General features: G+C 36.3%; 1 protein-coding gene across 2 annotated transcripts; it reads left to right on the top strand.

Annotated features, from left to right (window-relative positions):
- Positions 1–550: 550 nt before the first annotated feature.
- Positions 551–11582, top strand: LOC100374630 (uncharacterized). 2 transcript variants are annotated; one of them, XM_085504873.1, is made up of 10 exons: positions 551–616; positions 969–1187; positions 3591–3708; positions 4084–4181; positions 5325–5374; positions 8054–8120; positions 8246–8329; positions 9696–9850; positions 10233–10314; positions 10567–11582. In XM_085504873.1, the coding sequence occupies exons 2-10, from the start codon at positions 1061–1063 to the stop codon at positions 10851–10853; spliced, it is 1068 nt and encodes a 355-aa protein (XP_085360999.1). In that variant the 5' UTR covers positions 551–616; positions 969–1060; the 3' UTR covers positions 10854–11582. The 2 variants fall into 2 exon arrangements, with proteins under 2 accessions (XP_085360999.1, XP_085361000.1); XM_085504874.1 differs by lacking the exons at positions 551–616; positions 969–1187 and adding an exon at positions 3259–3277.
- Positions 11583–21849: the final 10267 nt, after the last annotated feature.

Genomic DNA, 21849 nt, shown 5'->3' with positions numbered 1-21849 from the left:
ATGTTTTACAATGTATATTAGTATGTTAAAGCATAGACCTTAGAAGGTATATGGTTAAAGCGGGGGATCGTCACCTGCGCACGCGCGGGAATTGAGTGCCAAGCGATGATGAAAACACACGCTAAAAACGCAAAGGCTCATGGGTAGATGCTTGTTTGTAAACAATGACACCCTAAGGCCATCTGACGCATGCGCAGTTGACGATTACCCCGCTTTACGCTGTCTGTGATTATTGTACAATGTAATTCCAATGTTCAATTTGTTTTTTGTTGTGTATGGTTTTGTGACCTTGCTGAGGTACTACTTTCCGAAGTCGTTTCGGGTTAATCTCAAACAACTAATTTATTATTAGTTGTCCGAGGGTTAATACATTATCAACTCCACTCTTGTTGATACAATCTACCGGTAATCACTCAATTACTGTGTTACTTTGTTCTCGCTACTTGCGTGTCCTTGTAGCGGAGTCTATGATGTCCACATGTTAGTCATATGACCCACTTTGTGTATAGTTCATGTAGATCGCATGGGGGTCATTTAAATACAATGGTTATATCGGGGCACACTTTCTGCAAAACTTGTTTATTGGTTCTGCACAACTGTACGGTAAACACGAAAGGTAAACAGCTTTCTAGCTGTATTTCTGTAGCTTTTTTTGGTTTCGCTGTAATTCGTTTTGTTGTCGGTAGGGTTACTAGTATTTCGTGGGATGATAGCGATCACAAATATTTAAAAAAAATACAGCGAAACCAACAGAGCTACAGAATTGGAGCTAACGACTCTCATTCTCTGGTTATCAGTATTTCTGTCAATGCTAGATCTGACATTTATGGCGATTAAGTGGACCTACGGCATACCATGTAGTTCCATGGGCATATTTACATTACGCCCTCACCGACACCTCGTGTTTAGTGTGACAGCTGGCGACCTTGACCAACGATTATCGCGTGACCTTCTGTGTTTATTTACAGTATACAGCGGCAATCGAAGAGTGAAGATATAACATCACACTATAACGCACTCTGTCCGCCGGTGAAGCAAGGAGCCCCACTTCCAGTTCAACATGCCGCTTACAACCACTGTCATTGGTAGCTACCCGAAACCCGACTACCTCGGTATTCCTGATTGGTTTGACGGGCTTACATCGACAGAACGGTACAGTGCCTATATGGAATCGCAGGCCCCACGAGGTAGGTAACAGGATCCCACGAAATACAGCCCGGGACCTCCCGGGAGGTCCCGGTGTCGTTGTCGCACCCCCTGGGCCTGTAAGTGGCGAGAGTGGTTGGAAACATGCACAGTGTAGAGCAAATGTACGATGAGACGCATTTGATTGAAACAAATGGCGGCCATCATTGTGTGTTCCCTTCCGGTCGATCGGTTGTTGTCAATGAAAAATGAAACCGGTTAAATACACACCGTTAACATACCTGTCTGCTATAAGAAAATTAGGAAGGGAAAATACAGTTGTAAGAGTATTTTTTACACAATGCTGATGAGTAACACATGCAGGTTTGGTCACCTAATTCACGCCCTCTAGACCACACCTGTCGCCCGACTTAGATGCATTGTTCACGCGTTCTTTGTTTCATTCCAGGTTGAAGTAGACCGATATACTGACCTGTTTATGGTTAAAAACAAGGCTTGTATAATTACACACGTGCAGTCAATGTTTTTCGACCATGTCTCATTGTTTTGGTTATGTTTTAAGATAGGGCAATGTTTGTATGATACAATGGGATATTTTATTTTGAACGTGCACAGCGAAATTAGGTAATGTCCAAAAGAGCAAAAAACAGATCTAAAATACAAACAAAAACTGGAAAGGATATACTTGTTGATGCTCTAAACCTTGTCAGAGCAATCCTTGTATCAATATTTGCATGTGTTTTAAAGTACAGGTCACAGCAAAAATAAAACGGTTTTACCCTATGGGGTGAGAATACCGCCAAAATTAGCTTTGTGTAATTATTTGAACACTGTTTAATTGTTTGGTCTTTATTTGGAAACTTGTTTGGTTATTATTTAGTAATTATTCAGTTATTTGGTCTTTATTCAAACATTATTTTGCGCTTATTCCATTATAGTTTTATTGTGCTATTATATTGTTTTATAATTTCAACTTTTTTATTTCAGTATTGTGTAATTGCTACAATTTTATTTTGTCATCGTTTCATTAATTTACAATTGTGTCGCTATTTAGACATTATCTTGTCAAGATTTGTTTATTTTCACGGGAGGCCCCGGGCTGTGTTTAGTGGGTCCGCACAACTTTTGGGTGGAACATGCCAGTTTCTGTGGACTCTAGACTTGCATCCAGTCTCTTTTTAATTTCCAATAAAATGAAATATTAGCGGAGTATATACGAGGCGAAAGCCGGGTTATCGCGAAAGCCAGTCGCCATTTTCACACTCCCGTAATTTATTTATTGGAAAAACATAAAAAAATAAACAAGAGACTGTATGCAAGTTTATGCGGCCTTGTGTTCGCCTACGTGAGCAGAATTAGAAGCTAGATTATTCAAAAATCCCGTTTGCATTTGTGTATTGTTTCTTTTGTTCTTTTTTTAAAGATCAAGACATATTGATTGTGCTTTCCTTTGTTTATAGCCTGTGCATCGGCGGCAGACGACTACAATCGTCTTTTCCAATTGAAATATTCATTATTCCCTTTTGATTTAAATCAATTTATTGTCTATTTGCTAACAGTGGTCCATACTTCAAAATACCGGTATTTAGCACATTGCAGTACGCAAGAATTGTATTATTGGATTTATTTTTAATAAAAACAAAAAATGCCGACGGATGCTGGGTTATTTTTTCGCGTCAGAACTGAAGCTGTGTGTTTGCTGATTAATAAAATGGCCACTGCTGAGCTAAGTGAATTGGGGGAGGGGGGCACTCATTGTCTGACCTGTCTGTCTTCTACCTCCATGCTTCAACTGATTATTCTATCAAGTCCAATACTGGCCTCATGATGATTGATTCACGTCAACTTGAAGAATTGTCAGCAATGACTTGCGCATGCGCATTTCAGTTCATTATTTAATTAATGTCTATCCGTATATACTTTTATCTCCATGGTTAGACCTACTGTTTCTTATTGAGACCTGCTACCAACATGTAGCATGCATCTGTTCAATTTATCCTTATTTCATCGCCCCATATGTGGCATATTTTCAGTTTATCGTCTACTTCGACAACAAGGCGAATATGAAAGAAACTGTTTTCACCAATGAGTGTTCTTTATATGCATCACATGACTGTGGGATATATGAAAGGTACCTAATAGTTTGCTACAATACAGGTTGTTTTGTCATGATGATGAGTGTTGTTCCATATAAGACTGTTGTTTAAATGTTTATGGATCGACAAAGTAAAAAAAAAAACGCAATGCTGTTGCATAAGTCAGGTCTCGTATTTAATTATGTTTCAAATACTAGGCATACGCATTGTCGTGGTTTTCTGAAACAGAATGTTCACGAGTCGGCCATCGTGACATATAACACAAAATGGCGCACATGCGTCACCTATCAGCCAATGCAAATTAGAGAAAATGGAGTGCTTACCTCTTCCCACGACTGAATATTTCAGAAATTGAAGAATTGACTATCCGTGCAACCAAAGATGTGATTGAGGAACAAGTGGACATTGGAATAGACATTGTCACAGATGGGGAGGTCAGAAGAGAAAATTATTTGTTCCACGCATGGTGAGTATGTCTTAACTGGATTTTCTATTTTACCGAGGTCTCACAGTCATGTCAAGTTCAATTTCGAATCGTAACTTTGCTTTTGTTAAAAAAAAAATACGAAAAAATGCCTATAGATCATTGACAATACAATAGAATATCGACCATGCCAAATACAAAATCGAATATTCCGTGGTCAAGTTTACTAATTTTCGTGGTAACGGAAGTCCGTTTTTGATGATGTCTCACATACTTTCATCTCTACAGTATGATGGTATATACCTCGAACCTCAGACTACTAATAGTCTGAGCTCAAACACAAATCGAAATAAGCACGACAAGAATTACTATCACCGTGACTGTGTATTCAGTAATATCTTGTTGTTTGTTTTCTAGTCGTCGTATTAAAGGATTCAATTTCAATATGCTCACTGAGACTTCCACGCGTAATGGAGCTTGGACAGCCAAACTACCAACTATCACAGGCAAGATTGGTAAGTATGTGTTTATTGTTACTTTACTCCACTACACTTTCACTGTGTTATCATTTGCAGCGAGTTCTCGCGTGACTCGGAAAACGAGAGCGACACAGGCCATACATATTCTAAAGTTTAGAGTAGGTTTATATACATCGCAAGACTGATCGTCTGTCAATAAATAATGGGTTTTGAACGGTAAGCCAGGACCGACTTTCAGACTTACTCATTTCATGAAGATATAATTAGTTCTTTATTTATGGCGAATATTTTTGTTATTTTTGATTTAAAAAAAAATATATTTTCAATCTTTTCTTGAAACTACCATTGTTTCTTGACATGTATCTTGGGCGGACATCTGTCAACGTTGTGCAACTTTTGACGGTATTTCCAATATGTTTGTTATTTTTGGTAAACCATTACATTTTGCATTTTTTTTGAAAACTACTTTTCCGATTAATACCTTTTTAAGGTGGTATGATTTCATTGAATATTTGGCTTCTTTGTTGCCTTAGCAATTGATGTGAGCCATATTTGAGATAGACATTTAGATTGCCGTGTTCTTAACCAGAATCAAACTACTTTCCTGTTTGCGTGTTATATATTGTCTTTTAAGTGTGTATTATTTGCGTTAACAGCGGAGCTCGTTTGACCGTCAGGTCGCTTGTATCGACGAATCGTCGTTCCTGAAGTGCTACTAACCCTTACAACTTATTGCCCCTTCTGCTTCATTTAAAAAATTCATAATTGACCGATATATTTGTATATTTGAACCCATTATCTACACTTTTTTATTATAAACACTTGACTTGTTAAGCCAGTGAGCTAATTAAAACGTATAATCAAATTCTTATCAAATTGATGAACTTAAATAATTAAACGCACTATTTTGTTTCAAATGCGTCCAAATTAAACCTGGTGGTTTTGTATTTTGACATATCCCGATCTTGCGACGAGTTGTTATTGTTGCTATGTTCCGATAGCTACGGTAATAACGCTGCATGGATGGCATGTCCACACTCCGTGCTCACAGACAGATCATCGACTTGCATTTAGTTGCGATGGGGGATGACGTTTGTGAATAGGCGCGAGGGAAGTTCCCGGTACAGAGTGTAATATTCACGTGTTGAATTGTTAATATAGCGTTTGATACTCACACAGAGCTCATGGATGGAAATACGTGGGCGGCTGAAGAATGGAGAGGTGCCCAGGTAATCAAACCCGACTGAACCACGGTCGATATTCTGTGGCCAGCAAATATAATTGCCAACTGAAGGGAACATTTAGAAATTTTTATAACATTTACAATGATATTTTCACAAGTTTCAAATGTTTTATTAACTCTTTTAATTTAAATTACTGAAAGTATGTTACCAAAGATGTGATTTATTCAGTGTACTTCCTTTGATTGCAGTCAAAATGTCGAATAATAGTGGCTCGCGTAGCCTTACTCGATGATTGAATAATATTCCCATAGATAACGTAAACACTCGATAACAGTTTTGTTTCTCCGCGTATCGCCATTGAGTCGCGTACCAACTATTTTTCAACAATGGTTTGTTTCTCTATTTTTTTTTAAATTAAAGCGCGGTGGTCGTCGCGCAGCGCGTGTTCGAATTTCATGTAAATAAACAATGTATTTTACACGCGTTGTATACGTTGCTATGAGTCATATATCGAACAGGACGCGGCACGACGACTGCCGCCCTTTAAATAGTAAACAGTAATTAATTGTCTCAAAAAGAAGCTGCATAAAATCATACTGATGCTGGCACGTTAGAAAAATTTTAATAGGCTTAGTTATTCCGCCATCTCAATTATAATCCCGGCACTTCCCATTATTGAAACGTCGCGTTCTCATTGGTCAATCTGTACCACGTGTGGCCTTTTATCAGACTATGGACGAACAAGAATGATCTGAAAATCAATAATATCAAATGTTTGCAATATATATACGGATTCTATATACAACAAACTCATAAACTTACGACATCGAATCCCCTGGTCGTTTTCATTTGGAATATCACTAAGTGTGTTTTCGCATGTCGTCTACTGGAAGATGTTTTACACATAAACTGGAATACAAACGTCTACGACGCCTTACCACCTTGTGGATTTCTGCATACATTCTTTTATACTTACCACTATCATAATTAGAGGTTCTTATTACGTCATAGCTTCACATTATCGCAAGATAATATAAACCTCGATTTGCAAGTTAATTAATATTAAGGAAAAAAAACGCATTCAACTAAATTTTGATTAATTCTGATGTTGGTGATTCATAAAAACAATAAAGAATCTCCTACAACGTCATATTGGATTTGAAGAAAGGTCTAGACGCCATCACGCATTAGACCTTTTAGGCCTTTCTCCCTCACGCATAATGAATCTCCAGGACACAGATGGGCATGCTCGCCTAAATAATGGGCTCGACTGCGTGTCGCCCATTATTGCACACGTTCCGGTCACTGCTCTGCTATCCCATAATAATCGTCTGCGTGTCATCATTTATCCCCCAAATCGCGTGGTTTTCGCGAAAATCTTCTCGTATCATGTTTAGTCATAGACAGTATACTGTCTATGGTTTAATTAATTAGTTTGAAGTAACATCCTGCCATTCCTTATAATTACAGTACATAACCACGTACTTTGTTACACTTTCTAATTGTAATGATAAACATAGGCTTATGTTAAAAAGAAGAAGTCCAGGGAAACAAGTCAATGCTTCCAGATGAAAAAGCTAAATATACTAATAGTAGAATGCAATCAATAATTTTATATCACTTTTCATTCTTGAGATATTCAACCTTTCGTTCTTATGTAGTCCACCATCTCGATTCTCCAGTGAAGGGTTACGGGCAAAGTATGACATTATAGCGACTGTTGTGAACAAACATACACATAAAATGGTTGTCATGGCAACAAAACTAGAAATGGTAATAGAAAATAGAAAGAAAAAAACATTTTTCTACCAAATGCTCAATCCTGCGCACATTTTATACAATTTATCGATGAGAGGTTACATATGCAGCCCGCAAATATGGGACAAAAAGTTTCAATTTATTTTCAACAACCAAAATTAGAAGGATTTTTATTTATTTAAACTTTTTGGAATTATCTTTACGTTTTGCGTATTTGTGACATTCAAATTATTAAATACACGAGTAATGTGCACACTGAATATTAGAACTAATTCGCGTCACAACAGTGGCTATGATGTCGACTACATGATATTTATGTGAAGCGATTTACAAAAATATGGAGCTCTTTCATTTGAAACTCTCAGCCCCTATTTAAGTGTAGTTTGTGAAACCTGTCCAAATTAGAGGATTCACATATAATGAACATTGGGTTTTTTTTTCAAATACCTGTACACAAATTACTCTGGAAGATGTATACACCAATTTCAATATCTAATGGTTTTAATTGCTTTGAGTGGAGCTTGTTCTCGCAACCATCACTGCCAAATTTGACACAGAAAATATATTCCATCACATTTGTTTAAAAAATATTTACTTTTACATTTATATAATCTATGTATTACGAGTAAAATCAACATTTTAGTGCAGAATGTTATTTTGAAGAAATTATGTTAGGTAAATTCAAAAAGATGCTTGCTTTTCATTTGGCACCGCAGATTGATTGGCCATTGTCAGTGAACTCCGATACTCGGTGATTAATCGGTTTTCAACTGTCATTTTTAATAACACAACAAGTTTAAGAATTATATATCACAGGGTGTGTGAGGGAAACAATCTCAAATTTCCAATTGATTGAAATAAACAAATAAATATCGTTATTTGTTTGCATTGTACACACTATTAGCGAAGCAAATAACATTAAAATGTGAGGATTTAGACAATGAATTTGTGTTTATTTTTCTCTAGAATTTGACAGACACTCCCGTTAAATTCACGATTCCTGGTCCCGCAACTTTAATTGGGTCAACCCACAGTAAGTATAAACTTTAATATAGTAAATTGTATTTTTAATTTCATCACAGAACTAAATATATTTGAATTTTCTACAATTATATTATTTTTTTTTTAATTTGTATTTTTTAACATTTTTTTACTCAGATGCATTTTATGATGATAAACGGACGTTGAGTGAAGATCTGGTAAAAGTAATAAACTACCAAATACGTGCGCTAGCTAAAGCAGGTAGGTAGAAACACTACCAACACTACCAACTGAAGTCAATACTGTATTCACACCTGGAGCACTTTAGCTGGCAGGGTGAGTCTCGATTAGCTATATTCAAGACGTCACGGTAGTAGACTCACGCGGGAATTTAATCCTTTAAAGCGAACAAAAAAACCTTTTGAAAAAACAAACAGCTGCCAGTTGCCAATTCTCCAGTTATTCATTCAACATTCTCTAATACGTTCGTGTTATTAGTATACGGGATCATGTAATGAAGGTAATATGGGGCTAACTCAAAAAAATGGCCGCCACCGAATTACGAAAAAAACAGGAATTGATTAGGCATGCTTTAAAAAATATCAGTGAGCGCATATATACACTTTCACAGTAACAAAAGATTTTCAATTTGTCTATAAAATGTTATTCAATTGTTTTTTGGTTATAAATACTGTGTATTATATGTTTATTTCATCAGAAAAAAATTAAAATGCAAGTAGTTATGTGGATGATAAAAAAAATCAAAAAAATCTGATGAGGACTGTGAAAATAGTTCTACTGAACTAATCTAGTCCACAACCCTGTCATTCCAGTAAACTTATGTGTAAAGGTCATTGACAGACAGAAACTATTTATATTTCTAAATCTGTACTAGGAAACAAAATAGATGAAAATACAATTCATCAACTGTTTATTCAAAACAATTAAGCAAGCAACCAGTTGATATAATAATTAATTAACCTGTTATGAAACAATTAAACGAATCAAACAGCTAATCAAACAAAAATAATAAATATAATGATGTAAAACATGTTTAAATAGCTACATGTCATTTTAGCGAGTTTGACTCCATGTATAAATTAACTGAATCATAATTTAGCTAAAGTGTCAACAATCTCATTGTGAGAATATACTTTATTTTAAATTAGTGACATCTTGAATTAGCTAATTAAATTACAGATTAGTTAAATTAGCTAAAATAACATGCTAGCTAAAAAGACTTGTTTTAAAGTAATATTTACAATGATTGTAAAAGCCAGCTCAAAAAATGCCCACTACGTTTTGTGTTTTTTTTCGTGCGGCACAGTTTGTTTGCATTTATACATGTATTTCGACTCGTTCGAGACTATCGCGAGTTGAAGTTATTTTAGTAATGTCATCTCTATGAATAATTGCGTGTGTTACGTGTACATACCACATAAAACCATCGTGATACCAGTGGAACTCGCCGCTCTAATATTACCTTTTTCACATTTTGTCTGTCGTGTATCAAGGAACTTACTATACAGTGACGTAAAGGTGTCTATCCTTGGCAAACACAGACATGTGACAAATTGCTCACTGGCGACGAGATACCTTCATGATTTACTGACTCTGTTATTCACAGGTTGCCGACATATTCAGTTGGACGAACCTGTTTTTGCAAGATTCCCTGATACTGCATTGAATTATGGGATAGAACATGCGGAACGGTGTTTTGATGGTATCGGTTTGGAAGTTGAAAAGACGGTTCACATATGCTGTGGTTATCCCTGCTATCTTGTAAGTCTGCCATCAAACTTTCAAACACGCGGCGGATGCATCTATCTCGTCGGCTCTGCGATATAGATACTAGGACGAACCTCTTCACATCAAATGTATTTTATTTCCCCAGTCCACATACAATAGTCCTATTGTAAATGTAACGACCAAAAATCATTATTTTTCATTTGATTACATTATTAATTTCGGGAAAATGTTTGGATGGGTTCAGATCATTTGTTTACTAGTACTTCGATGACAGAAATAATTTGAGTGATTGTGACGTCATGGAACAAACGTATATGCAAATGTGACTAATTACAGACACTATGTTGCTGCTCTGGTGACTAATGTTTCCATGACACAAGAAAATTTTAAATAAACATTTCTTTTCTGTGAGTAGGACCAACAAGATTACCAGAAAGCTGACCAAGAAGCATACTTCAAGATTATTGATAAGTTAGACAGCGCTGGGTTTGATGCAAGTAAGTTGGCAAATGGCCGTCGAGATCTTGTTGGTAGCGAGAAGGCCACGAGATTTATTTGTCCCCTTTAAATAGTGTGTCATATACATATTGGTGGCCATTTGCATTTAATGAGACTTATATTTGTATGGACTTTGTTGGGCATGGAAAACACAATACACCCAGGAAGTGTCTTTCCCCAAGAAATCCTCTCTCTTATCGTAGAAATATCTTGGACATTTATTGATTCGTACCTTGTATATTTTCTTACAGTTTCTCTCGAGGACGCACACCGCTATAACGATCTGAGACTCCTTGATCGAATCAAGAAATCCAAAGTTGTCTTAGGCGCTGTTACCATAGCAAACAGTCGCGTGGAAACTGTCGAGGAGATACGTAATCGATTAGAGGAAGTGTTACGTCACATTCCCGCTAGCCGTCTGATGGTTTCACCAGACTGTGGCCTGGGGTTTCTACCGCCCCCTATTCTTAAGGAAAAACTTGCTAACATGGTAGCTGCAGCAAAATCTATCCAGTGTGACCCAGAAGTGATATGCTGAAAAGCAAAAACTCACAACACGCATGCCACGTTGACGAACAGTTATAGCATAACATGAATGTATGTAAAAATATGATCGACATGTGTTTCCGGTTGTCAATATCATTAGTATCTCACACGGCGTGATTGCTTTTATTTTTGAACTCAATATACTGACTATATTTGTTGCTGGTACATCGTGGTAATGGTGGTGACGTTCATGGCTTGTGTGTTTATTAATCTATTTGTGCTGACACGTGGAAACAAATAGAACATTGTGTTGTCTATTAAAAATGGGTTTAGATTTTGCCCACAGATTACATAACACGCGTGTCATTTAAGTTTTAGATGTACGATTTTGCCGTGTCACAGAACTGAAACGACTATCACTATATACAGAATATTGGAGTGGGATATGGCACGCGTCTTATCTTTGACAGTAAAATCTCACATATTGAGCGTTAATATTACAGGTGTTTCAACTATTAATTTACGCACAAACGAAATGTTTTATATTTGTTTTTAACAAAATGTTATATTGTTTTTTCCAATGTTACCGTATAAAGATGTTCTCACTCGTTGTATAGTGTGTTTAAAAAATACCCTTTACATCTTTGCATTAAGGTATAGATGCATTTTCTTTTGCAAATTTTGACAAATTTCACTTTTTTTATTTTTTATGGCATTGTATGAACATCTGTATTCTGTGAAAATTTAAAATTAAAATCATTATTAGTGGAACTCAGTTAAATTTGCTTCTAAAAATGATAAGTGAACGCACGTGGCAGTGTTCTTGTTTTAATTGGCGCATTTGCATAATTTAACGCAACCGGTTGCAGATCTGCAGTTGATTGACAGGGCACATGCAAATTACTGATCAGGGGTCAAACTCATCATCTGACACATGCTCAGTTAAAGACGAACTTTTTAAACGTGGTCGTCTGACGCAAGCTCAGTTAATCTCGAAAAATTCCAAACGCGACCAACTAGAGTTGACATCAACGGAATACAACCAAGTATTATTTGAAATCATGCGAGAAGTAAAGAGAAAGCGAGGACGGAAAAAGACTCTGGGTCACGTTCAGCAAAACGAGGCTATGTAGCGGTCCAACGGAACGCCCTTGTTTACTAATTAATGATGTGAGGTCATGTATTCCCTGAAACTTTCAGTACTCACGAGGAAATGACGCGTTTTTAGCTCCGCTGTCGACTTTGTCGAGCGGAGCTTATCATATGAGTGATTGTCCATCGTCGTCGTCGTCCGTCGTCCGTCGTCCGTGTCAATGTTTTACTTTTTCGACTTCTTCTTGAAAACTACAAGCCTAAATGCTTTGATACTTGGTGTATATGTACCTTGGGTAGACCTCTCTTAGGTTTGTTCATTTCATGTTGATATCTTTAATTCTCTAATTTTGGTGAATATTTTTGTCATTTTTGGTAAAAACTGATATTTTCGACTTCTTGTTAAAAACCGCAAGTGCAATTGCTTTGATATTACATCTATAGGTACTACATGTGGACCTCTCTCAGATTTGTTAATTTTGTAATGATATCTTTAATTCTTTAATTTTGGTGAATATTTTTGTCATTTTTGGTAAAAACTGATATTTTCGACTTCTTGTTAAAAACCGCAAGTGCAATTGCTTTGATATTATATATATAGGTACTACATGTGGACCTCTCTCAGATTTATTCATTTTGTAATGATATCTTTAATTCTCTAATTTTGGTGAATATTTTTGTCATTTTTGGTAAAAACTGATATTTTCGACTTCTTGTTAAAAACCGCAAGTGCAAATGCTTTGATACTACATATATAGGTACTACATGTGGACCTCTCTCAGATTTGTTCATTTTGTGATGATATCTTCAATTCTCTAATTTTGGTGAATATTTTTGGTAAAAAGTGATATTTTTGACTTCTTGTTAAAAACCGCAAGTCCGATTGCTTTGATGTTACATATATAGGTACTACATGTGGACCTCTCTCAGATTGTTCATTTTGTAATGATATCTTTAATTCTCTAATTTTGGTGAATATTTTTGTCATTTTTGGTAAAAAGTGATATTTTCGACTTCTTGTTGAAAACTGTAAGTCCGATTGCTTTGATATTACATATATATGTACTACATGTGGACCTCTCTCAGATTTGTTCGTTTTGTGATGATATCTTCAATTCTCTAATTTATTTATTTTGGTGAATATTTTTGTAATTTTTGGTAAAAAGTGATATTTTCGACTTCTTGTTAAAAACTGTAAGTCCGATTGCTTTGATACTATTCATATTGTTCATTTTCTAATGATGTCTTCAGTTCTTTAATTGAAATGTGCATTGCTAACAGCGGAGCTATCTCAGCCGATAGGCTGCTTGTTTATTCATAGGAGGGTCCAATCTCCCAGGCAGAGTTCTATTCCACGAATATATCTCTGCCACCACGCGATCTTATGCTTTTCGTTGATTGGTCGATGCGTCACAGTGGCACTACTTTCAAAGGCGCCCAACAAAACATTGCCATGCAAGTGTTCGATTTTCGAACCCGACGAATGTGTACGCGTTGTTTGCAGATTTTGGCTGTTTTCAAAGTTAGAAGCTTTTTTTTCTTTCTGTAACACAAACGGTGTTGCAGTGTTGCAGTAGGACGATTTAGTCGTCAATACTAGGAAGTGCTTTCGTTAGTTTGTAATTCTTTGCCTGGCAATCGACAGGGCCGTCAGCTTGATGAACCGAGTAACACCTTAGTAACCGTTATTCCGCGATGGAATTATTTTCTTTTTTAAATTATAACTATTTCACCGTTTTCAGTGTGTTTACGAAAAAATCATTATCAGCTATCAACGAAATAATTTAAAACTTGTTTTCAAGTAGGAATAAATCAACACGAAAGCCATCTAATAACAAAAATACGCAAATGACACGCGTAGTAAAAGTCTTGTGGTGTTTCACCACAAAATGGCGGTGTGTGGTGGCAGAGATACTTTCGGTGATCTAACCGCAAAGAACTCTGGGAAGGAGAATGAGGAGGGTCATAACAATACACGCTAAAAACGCAAAGGCTCATGGGTACACGCTTATTTGTAAACAATAACACGCTATGGCCATCTGACGCATGCGCAGGTGATGACTCCCCCGCTTTAAGTTTGTTCGCCTCTGATTATCTATGGATAGTCGGTTTGGACAATGTAATTTATTCAGATGGCAACGTTGCTCAATGTGCTAACAACCTGTCATCGCCGCAACCAGCTTATTATTAAATTGTCGTCCTTCAAGTTGCGTCGGATTTTCAGTCAAATTACTAGCATGCAAGAAACAAAAGTGCTTGTGTAAAACATACATATCGAAACTTGTAAACAATATTTGGTATCACTCCAGACTTGCATACAGTCTCTTGTATGTTTTTTAGTGTGTTTTTTTTTTCAATAAAATATATTATTATGTGAATGTATGTATACATTGTGAGTATTTGTAATTGTTTACACGGGTCAAATGTCACTGTGTTAGAAACGTGTTTGAATTGTACATCAAATGACCGGCACGATGAGCTGAATTGATTATAGCCAAAAATATAGCACTTGGCGATTCCCGTGTACGGTACAACTATGGCTTCATGGTACATGTACAACCAAACACCGAGTCTTTATAGTGTAGACAGCTCCGACGAAGTGTTATTAGTTACAAACGAGTATGGCTGCGACATATTCGTAAATGTTACAACGCTGACAACGCAGCATGAGTGATAATTTGGATAGCAGGAACTGTAAAACATGCGTCAAATACAAATATCATGAGTAGTCTGGACTTTATTATGTTCAGCGATAAGAAAAGCAATAAACAAAGTAAAATACTAGTAAGTAATTATATTTTTTATAGTTCACCAGTAGCTTCGCGATGATTGCTTTCGTGGTGAATGGCAGAAACTTGTCTTTACTTCGGAGTTGAGAATCTAATGTTGTATGTGTCATTAAAAACCGGGGTTAATCTGTTACAAAGTATGTGATATGCATAAATGATACATACTAATAAGAAAACGCCTTTCGCGTTAATTGTTATTTACAAAAATATTTGTTCACAATTTTATAAACTGGCTTGGAAATTCCCACCACCAATACAAATTTACGTACTTCTGTTTACTTTGGATGTGTACTATGATTGCATATTTTAATACATACACACTCAAAATATTTATCATATAACCTGGACAAAAGAAAGCATTATTTTTCCCTGCCATGAGACATTTCCCCCATCTGTGTAACTTCATATTTTAGTATAAGGTAGTAAAATTGATATACGTTAACTGGGATGTAATATATCCTAGCTAGTTTCTAGTGCACCCCTCATATTACTTCACAATAGTCTACAAATATTTTGTAAGCTATAATATAATGTGTACATATTTTAATACATACAGGTACACTCACAAAAATACACACGAATTTGACGAAATATTTATTAGTGAATTCATTATATATGTATAACCTGGACAAAGAAAATCATTATTTGTCAAACTTCATGTGGAAATCCTAATAAATTAGATTTAAAGTTCACAACTGGCGGTTTAGCAATATTGTCAACTTGTTCATGGTGGCTGCAGGATTTGAAAAAAAAAATGAAATGATTGAAAATATTGTATTCACTGACATTTATTTTGTTGTAACATTTTTATTATATTTTTTTCTTACTGATTTGACAACACTTTTTCCAGTACTTGTTATCCAGCATAAATATCGGATTGTTCCGTCGAAAGCATAAGATTGTAATGTGAATTTCCTTCATCGATACTGTATGATGACGCTATCTTCCGGGCCTACCTGTTATTCAGAGTCCCATATGGAGCGGGCATCGGGGTAACTGGAAATACAATGGAAGTTGCATTTACAGTTAAAAAATAGGTTTTTACACTATACAGATAAAGCTAATTCAAAATTAGGGATGAATAAAATAGATAATTACATTTTACACCTTGTCCATGTCTACGAATTTACGGTTTTTATTTATTTATTTAAATGAAATTATTATGAAAATAAAAAAAAAACAATTGATTACAGTTTAAGAAAATACCCCTTGCCAACCCTCCATGTTGACTATCATGTCCCGGACCGTTTACTGGTCCACACCAGCGATATGATTTTACACATACAAATTGAGAATCACAATTGCATAGAAATGAACACTAAATACAGCTATCCCGGTCAGCAATCGAATAATCAATCTTCATGAGTGATGTAACTTGTATTTCCATATATTTGCTTAGTGGTCCGTTAAGTGAATGTTGTCACGTTCTAGAGAGTGTTTTGACGTACAGCGAAGTGAACATTATTGCTACAATTTTGGGCTTGAGCATGTTCTATATTCACCCAAAACAACAACGAATCTGAAACAGAAGTAACCGTCGGATCTAAACGACCTGCGTCTATGAAAATTAAGTCTTATCTCCCTTGCGTTTCCGATCGAGAGAAGTTCGGGGTCAATCTATCATGATTGTTTGGTTATCATGAACTCAACCAAGTTGTTAGATATGTTGTTTATTAGAGGTGACCCAGAACCAAAATTTGGGACGTGAATCCCTCCGGCGACGAAAACGGTGATAATAACCACAAGGAGTGAGAGACTTTTTACCTTGGCGATAGCGACCCAATATATTCTGGGAAACGCATTGATCAGATCAGATGACACTCACCTTTTATGAATTTAGGACGTGAATTTAGTTTTATTACAGACTCTCGGGGAATAAATGTTCGTGATGTAATTCTCTCTGGTGAGAGAATAGTCAAGGATAAATAAACATGGCGACAATAATGCAATATTTTATTTCCCGTCTTTGCTAGTTTTCGGGCCCATGAAGTTTTATATACTTATAGTAGTGAAATATGTTGTATTTTTTACCTACCTATTGAATTCTTTCGTTGAAAACATGTTTAGGCAGAAAATTGGGGAACTTTTCTATGGGACATACTTAAATGTTTTGTAAATGTAAAGTTACACCAAAAATATTGCATAATGATACCATTTGCATCACTTGATTATAGATTCCCGAGGAACAAATAGAAGTGCTATAATTCACGCTGGTGGGGGCATAGGTGACAAAGGTCAATTAAACGTGAATTTTACGACGAACGTTTTTGAAACGAATCAATGTTCTAGTTACCTCTGGTGCGACTGTAGTCTTTGGAACGAACTTGAGGGACTCTAAAACGCAATTTATGGTAAGCGACTTAAAACGCAATTTAATGCACGTGAATTTCCCAACAAAGGTTTAAATGTTCTAGTTGTCTGTGGTGTGGCACTGGTGTGGAAAGCTGTCGAATAAAATGGCGACAACCTTTGAACGCATTGTTGACTCTTGAGGTGAATAGAAATCAGTTGATTTGAGGGTCTCACAATAAGCGAAGAAGCAAATCGTTTTCATGCTACGAAAAAAATGAAGACATTGAACGTACTTTTTGGACTTTAGTACAAGGTCATTTTTGTACCCAAGTGGCCGTCCCTCAGCAAATAATGAAGCGAAGCATTTTCGATGTCGAAATGAGCGAAACTTTTTACGCAAACTGGGAAGTTCGAATTACTAAACGAAGTACAGGACGACAAAGATGAAATATCAAAGAACCAACACATACCAAAAATTATATCTCTAAAGTGAATATTCGTGGTGTATTTTAAGTCTAACCGCACCGGAAGTGGGAATTTGTTAGTACTCTAAATATAGTATAAGGTGGTCATGAAAGCTTGATCGGTATTTTGGAGCTTGTTTTGCGTGTTATTTACTTCGCCAAGAGCACCATTGACTGCATATTCAAGGGACGGTGGTTTAAAACATCTCCAGTTACCACGTTCACATAATCTCACAGAGTACCCTAAATTAAACCTTTGTTAATATGGAACTAGGTAACTACGACACGTCGGCTGCACTTGTTGTGTAATATCACGTAAACTAGGTCAGTGTCTGATGTTTTGAGATAAAAAAAACCTGTGGGAGTATTGTTTTCCTGCGATTAGATCTGAGCTATAATGATTTTCGTCAGTAAAACGTGTGCGGGTTTCATTTTATATTAAAGGTTCAAGTAAGTTTGTACCCTTTTGTTTTTGTTCACGTTTTTCTTTTTGGCATTTTCAGCCGTCTTGAGAAAACCTTGAGAATACTGTTGAACGGAATGTTCTGTTTTTGTGCTGTTCTGTGATGACCGGATTTATCTAGTGTCTTTACTAGTAGTGTGGCCAATGTTTAAAAAAAATGTTCGCCAGTCACGTGATATGGCCGCAATTGTAACTGATTTTTGGAATGTATGGCCGAAGCTCCTTTATATAAAATAATTCTGATCAATCAAGTGGTTGGCTGCCATCTTGAATATCGGGGTAAAATGCCAAAAAATTGTATACATTAGTTTTCTCATGGGTGCCTAATCAATCGATCATGGCTAAATCTTATTATGGAAACAAAAATGATCAGCCACATTTGGGGCCATCTTTGATTTTCAGCAAAAATGGCGGCATGTGTGTCTCATAAATCTTTTAACCGATCAAATTTCTAAATTGCGTGTAACATATATTATCAAAGCATCTTATGAGAAAAATAAAGTATGTATTAAAGGGTGGATTTCAAAGCATATTATGCCGTCAAAATCGACGAAGCCGCTCTGAAGCTTTAATTTCTTTTGTAATTTTCCTTGTAAGTTTGTGTAGATTGTTTTTCTCTAAATGAGCTAAAGTCGTTTCCCCCTCAGTTAACTGCATGAAAGTGACAAGAAATGAAATAGAATCGTATAGAGTGTCTTGCATTGTAGTATGATAAAGCAAGGTCTCCGCGGTCATTCCGTTCTCAAAAGACACTACCCGGATTTGTTTGTGTAGTGGGTGTAACCCCCGGCTCGTAACTCTACGTCGCCATTGTTTCAGCAAGTATTTGATTGGGGTCACAGTTTCAACCGACGTCTGATCGGTGATGTATGATAAAAAATGTTCTAGCACCGTCTGTACCGTCTGTAATGCTTTCGACAAAACGGGAACGACAAGCACCGTTCCTACGCGTCCACGCTCGCTGCTGTTAAACCATGCAGATTTTGTCGAGGGCCGTCGCATGGAAACTACTAGTCGTATTGTGTTTCTGAATGTTTAAAAAATGAAGAAATTGAAAAAAAATCCTGAAAATAGCAAAAATGCAAAATAATGAAATGATCGCGAAAACACAAACGACTTGTATGTACCCTTTTCATGCGCCTTCATCGACTCTGACTAGGTTTCTAACCAGCGACGTTTTTCGGGTAATAAGGATAAAATTATATTTCTGGAATAATCAGAACTACCCTTTTCAGAATATACATACGTATGACATTTGTCGTTTTGTTATAATATATTCAGCTAGCACTTTTATTGTTTAACGTTTTGCGTTGTCATAGGGTGACTGTATCATTGAGTTAACATTGGAAATATTAAGCTACACTGAACTCTTGACGACGAAATCGTTGTCCCCTTCCCCGGTGGTTCGAAATAAAAAATAATAATATTAAAATATAATGTTGAACTTGCCCAATAATATAGTAGTACACAACAATTCAATAAGTTACAATCTAATTGATCAATTGCAAATGTCAGTGTCTGTGCTGTTACACTACACATTTATTCCATTATCCCATTCATACTTGTTATTGTATCTCACCTCTGCTATAGCTATGTTAAAATTTGGCATATTTTTTTTAGCTTGCTGTTGTAAATGCATTTGTTTCATGATAAGTATAATGTGGTTGAGTAGAGAGCTTTTATCGATGGAAGGTATTGTATATGCGATGCAATCGACCTTGCCGCGCTGCGCACCTGTTTTATACAACATCTCAAACTTCGCAAGAGACACAGGTCGTTTGTTTTGTGCGTGTTTTTTTTTTCGCGATCGCTCACCATTATTTACGTTAGTCATTCTAATTTGTTTTCTATTTTCCAGAAAACAAAAACAAGCAATGCTATTTGAAACAGTGATCACCGTTGATTGTTTTTTATCACTGCCAAACTGGCAATAGCACATGCCAATCATAGTATGCGAGAACGCGATACTCACAACGCTAATAATATAAACCCATTGACAAGATCTCTATGCACAACCAATCAAAGAAAGTTTATTACATTTATCATTTCTTGTTAATGTTCATTCCCAGTTTTATGTTCGTATTATATTTCCCATGTGTTACACAGCAATGATTTGTGCACCTACAAAGCAATGGAATAGTCCAACTACGCCATCACTCGTAGCCACACATCAAAGGCTTACCCCAAAACTCCCATACACAAGTATAACATGGGATGGCGCGTCCAGCCAGCAGGCCCCCTACAGCCCGTAGTTGCGTCAAAAGTACGGCAACTACATTCATGATGCGATAGAAAAATTGGCAAAAATAAGTTTAAAAGTATTGCAGTGCTGTCTGACGCTCGAGTATGAACATCACCACTCGTTCACATGTCAGATGGAGGACAGTCTCTGCGGATTGGCTGTAAACGATAAGAAAACATTTCCGTTCTAATTCGCTTCGCTCAAACGAACTGAAATTGACAGTCCGGTGTTTTGATTAACTGTCACGTGGGCGGGTATGTATTATTGCGTCTACAATGGGCACTGGAGTGTCTAGGAAAGTGTATTATTGCACGCAATAATAGCGAACTGCTAAATATTCTCCCGGTCTGTTGACATGCGCCCTCTATGACTATGTAAGCTGTCATTTTGTTTATCGATGTCATTGGCTTCTGACTTCTTAGCTTCTGAAAAGTCAACTCTATTCTTGAAGCGGAAAAGTCGTCACCCGCGAATGCATCAGATGCGTGTCATTGTTTACAAACAAGCGTATACCCATGAGCCTTTGCGTTTTTAGCGTGTGTTATCGTCGCTTGAGACTCAATTCCCGCAAGTGCACAGGTGACGACCCTCCCGCTTTAATCTCCTGAAAAATGTTTAAATTTACCATCATAAAGGGCCTTACAAAGTTCAAAACGTAGAATATGGGCGTCCACATAAAAGATAACATCACAGAAAAAGCGTTCATAAATTATGTAACATAAACTAAACAATAGTGCTAAGATTTGGAAATGTTCATCGTCGTTGATCCCTGCATGTGTTTCTATATCGAGAGCAATCGTTATAATATACTGTATTATCTCTGTGAAGTACTTCGTTTTTTTCTTCATAACATACTAATATTTTATTGTCTTCATGGTTTCTGCATGGCCTAGCTTCTTTCATCTGTTTAGTTCGGTCTTAACAATGCCGGGGCGTCGGTTGAAAGTACTTTCTTGTGATTCTCATGGATATACTTGATTCAGTTTCCTGCAGCGTGTTGATATTCATCTTTCTTGAGGTTTTCTGGAGCTTGTCAACTTCTTGTCATCGGTGTTATTTGGGTAAAAGGTATTTTCGTAAGCTGTAATGAATTATTTTTATTTTCGTAATAATATAATTTAAATAAATAAAAAACGTAAATTCGTAGACATGGGCAAGGTGTAAAATGTAATCAGCTATTTAATTCGTCCGTAATTTGTACAAAGATATTATTATTAAGCATTTTCAAAATCAAATGTCGTAATTCGTACACAATTTCCAATTTTGATTCCTAAACACAAATTATCAAAAATATTATGAAATTTGTAATTAGTAATTTGCTTTATCTGTATAGTGTAAACACTTATTTTTTACTGTAAATGGAACATTCCATTTTATTTCCTGTACAAACGTAAAATGCATTTTTTATTTCCTGTAACCTGTACCAGCTTGCCCCCCGTTATATTAGTCCCCAAACGCGTCTCATTTTCCTTGATGTTATTAGGTTCGAATTATTATTAGATTCGAATTCGAATATATTTATAACATTCATGTAATATATTTATATTGTCTACCCTAAACATGCAATTTGTTGATTCCAAACAACACTGCAAAAGCGTGGAAACAAAAATTGCGTACGTGCCCAGACCTTATATGAAACAACTTGTGTCCATTGCGTGGGACGCGTCCGAGTCGGTTGACACGCCCTTTGAATTTGTGTTGATACA

Source organism: Saccoglossus kowalevskii, chromosome 11 (genome assembly GCF_978046115.1).
Source record: "Saccoglossus kowalevskii chromosome 11, keSacKowa6.1, whole genome shotgun sequence".
Lineage (NCBI taxonomy): Eukaryota > Metazoa > Hemichordata > Enteropneusta > Harrimaniidae > Saccoglossus > Saccoglossus kowalevskii.
The sequence above is the reverse complement of the archived record's forward strand: the minus strand, read 5'-3'. Positions and strand labels throughout refer to the sequence as shown.

Bases quoted from the DNA above. Each gene is read 5' to 3' on its own strand.
- LOC100374630 (XM_085504873.1), top strand. From the start codon at position 1,061: ATGCCGCTTACAACCACTGTCATTGGTAGCTACCCGAAACCCGACTAC. The intron at 3,709-4,083 runs GTGAGTATGTCT...TTTGTTTTCTAG, and splicing joins AATTATTTGTTCCACGCATG to TCGTCGTATTAAAGGATTCA. The intron at 8,121-8,245 runs GTAAGTATAAAC...TTTTTTACTCAG, and splicing joins TTTAATTGGGTCAACCCACA to ATGCATTTTATGATGATAAA.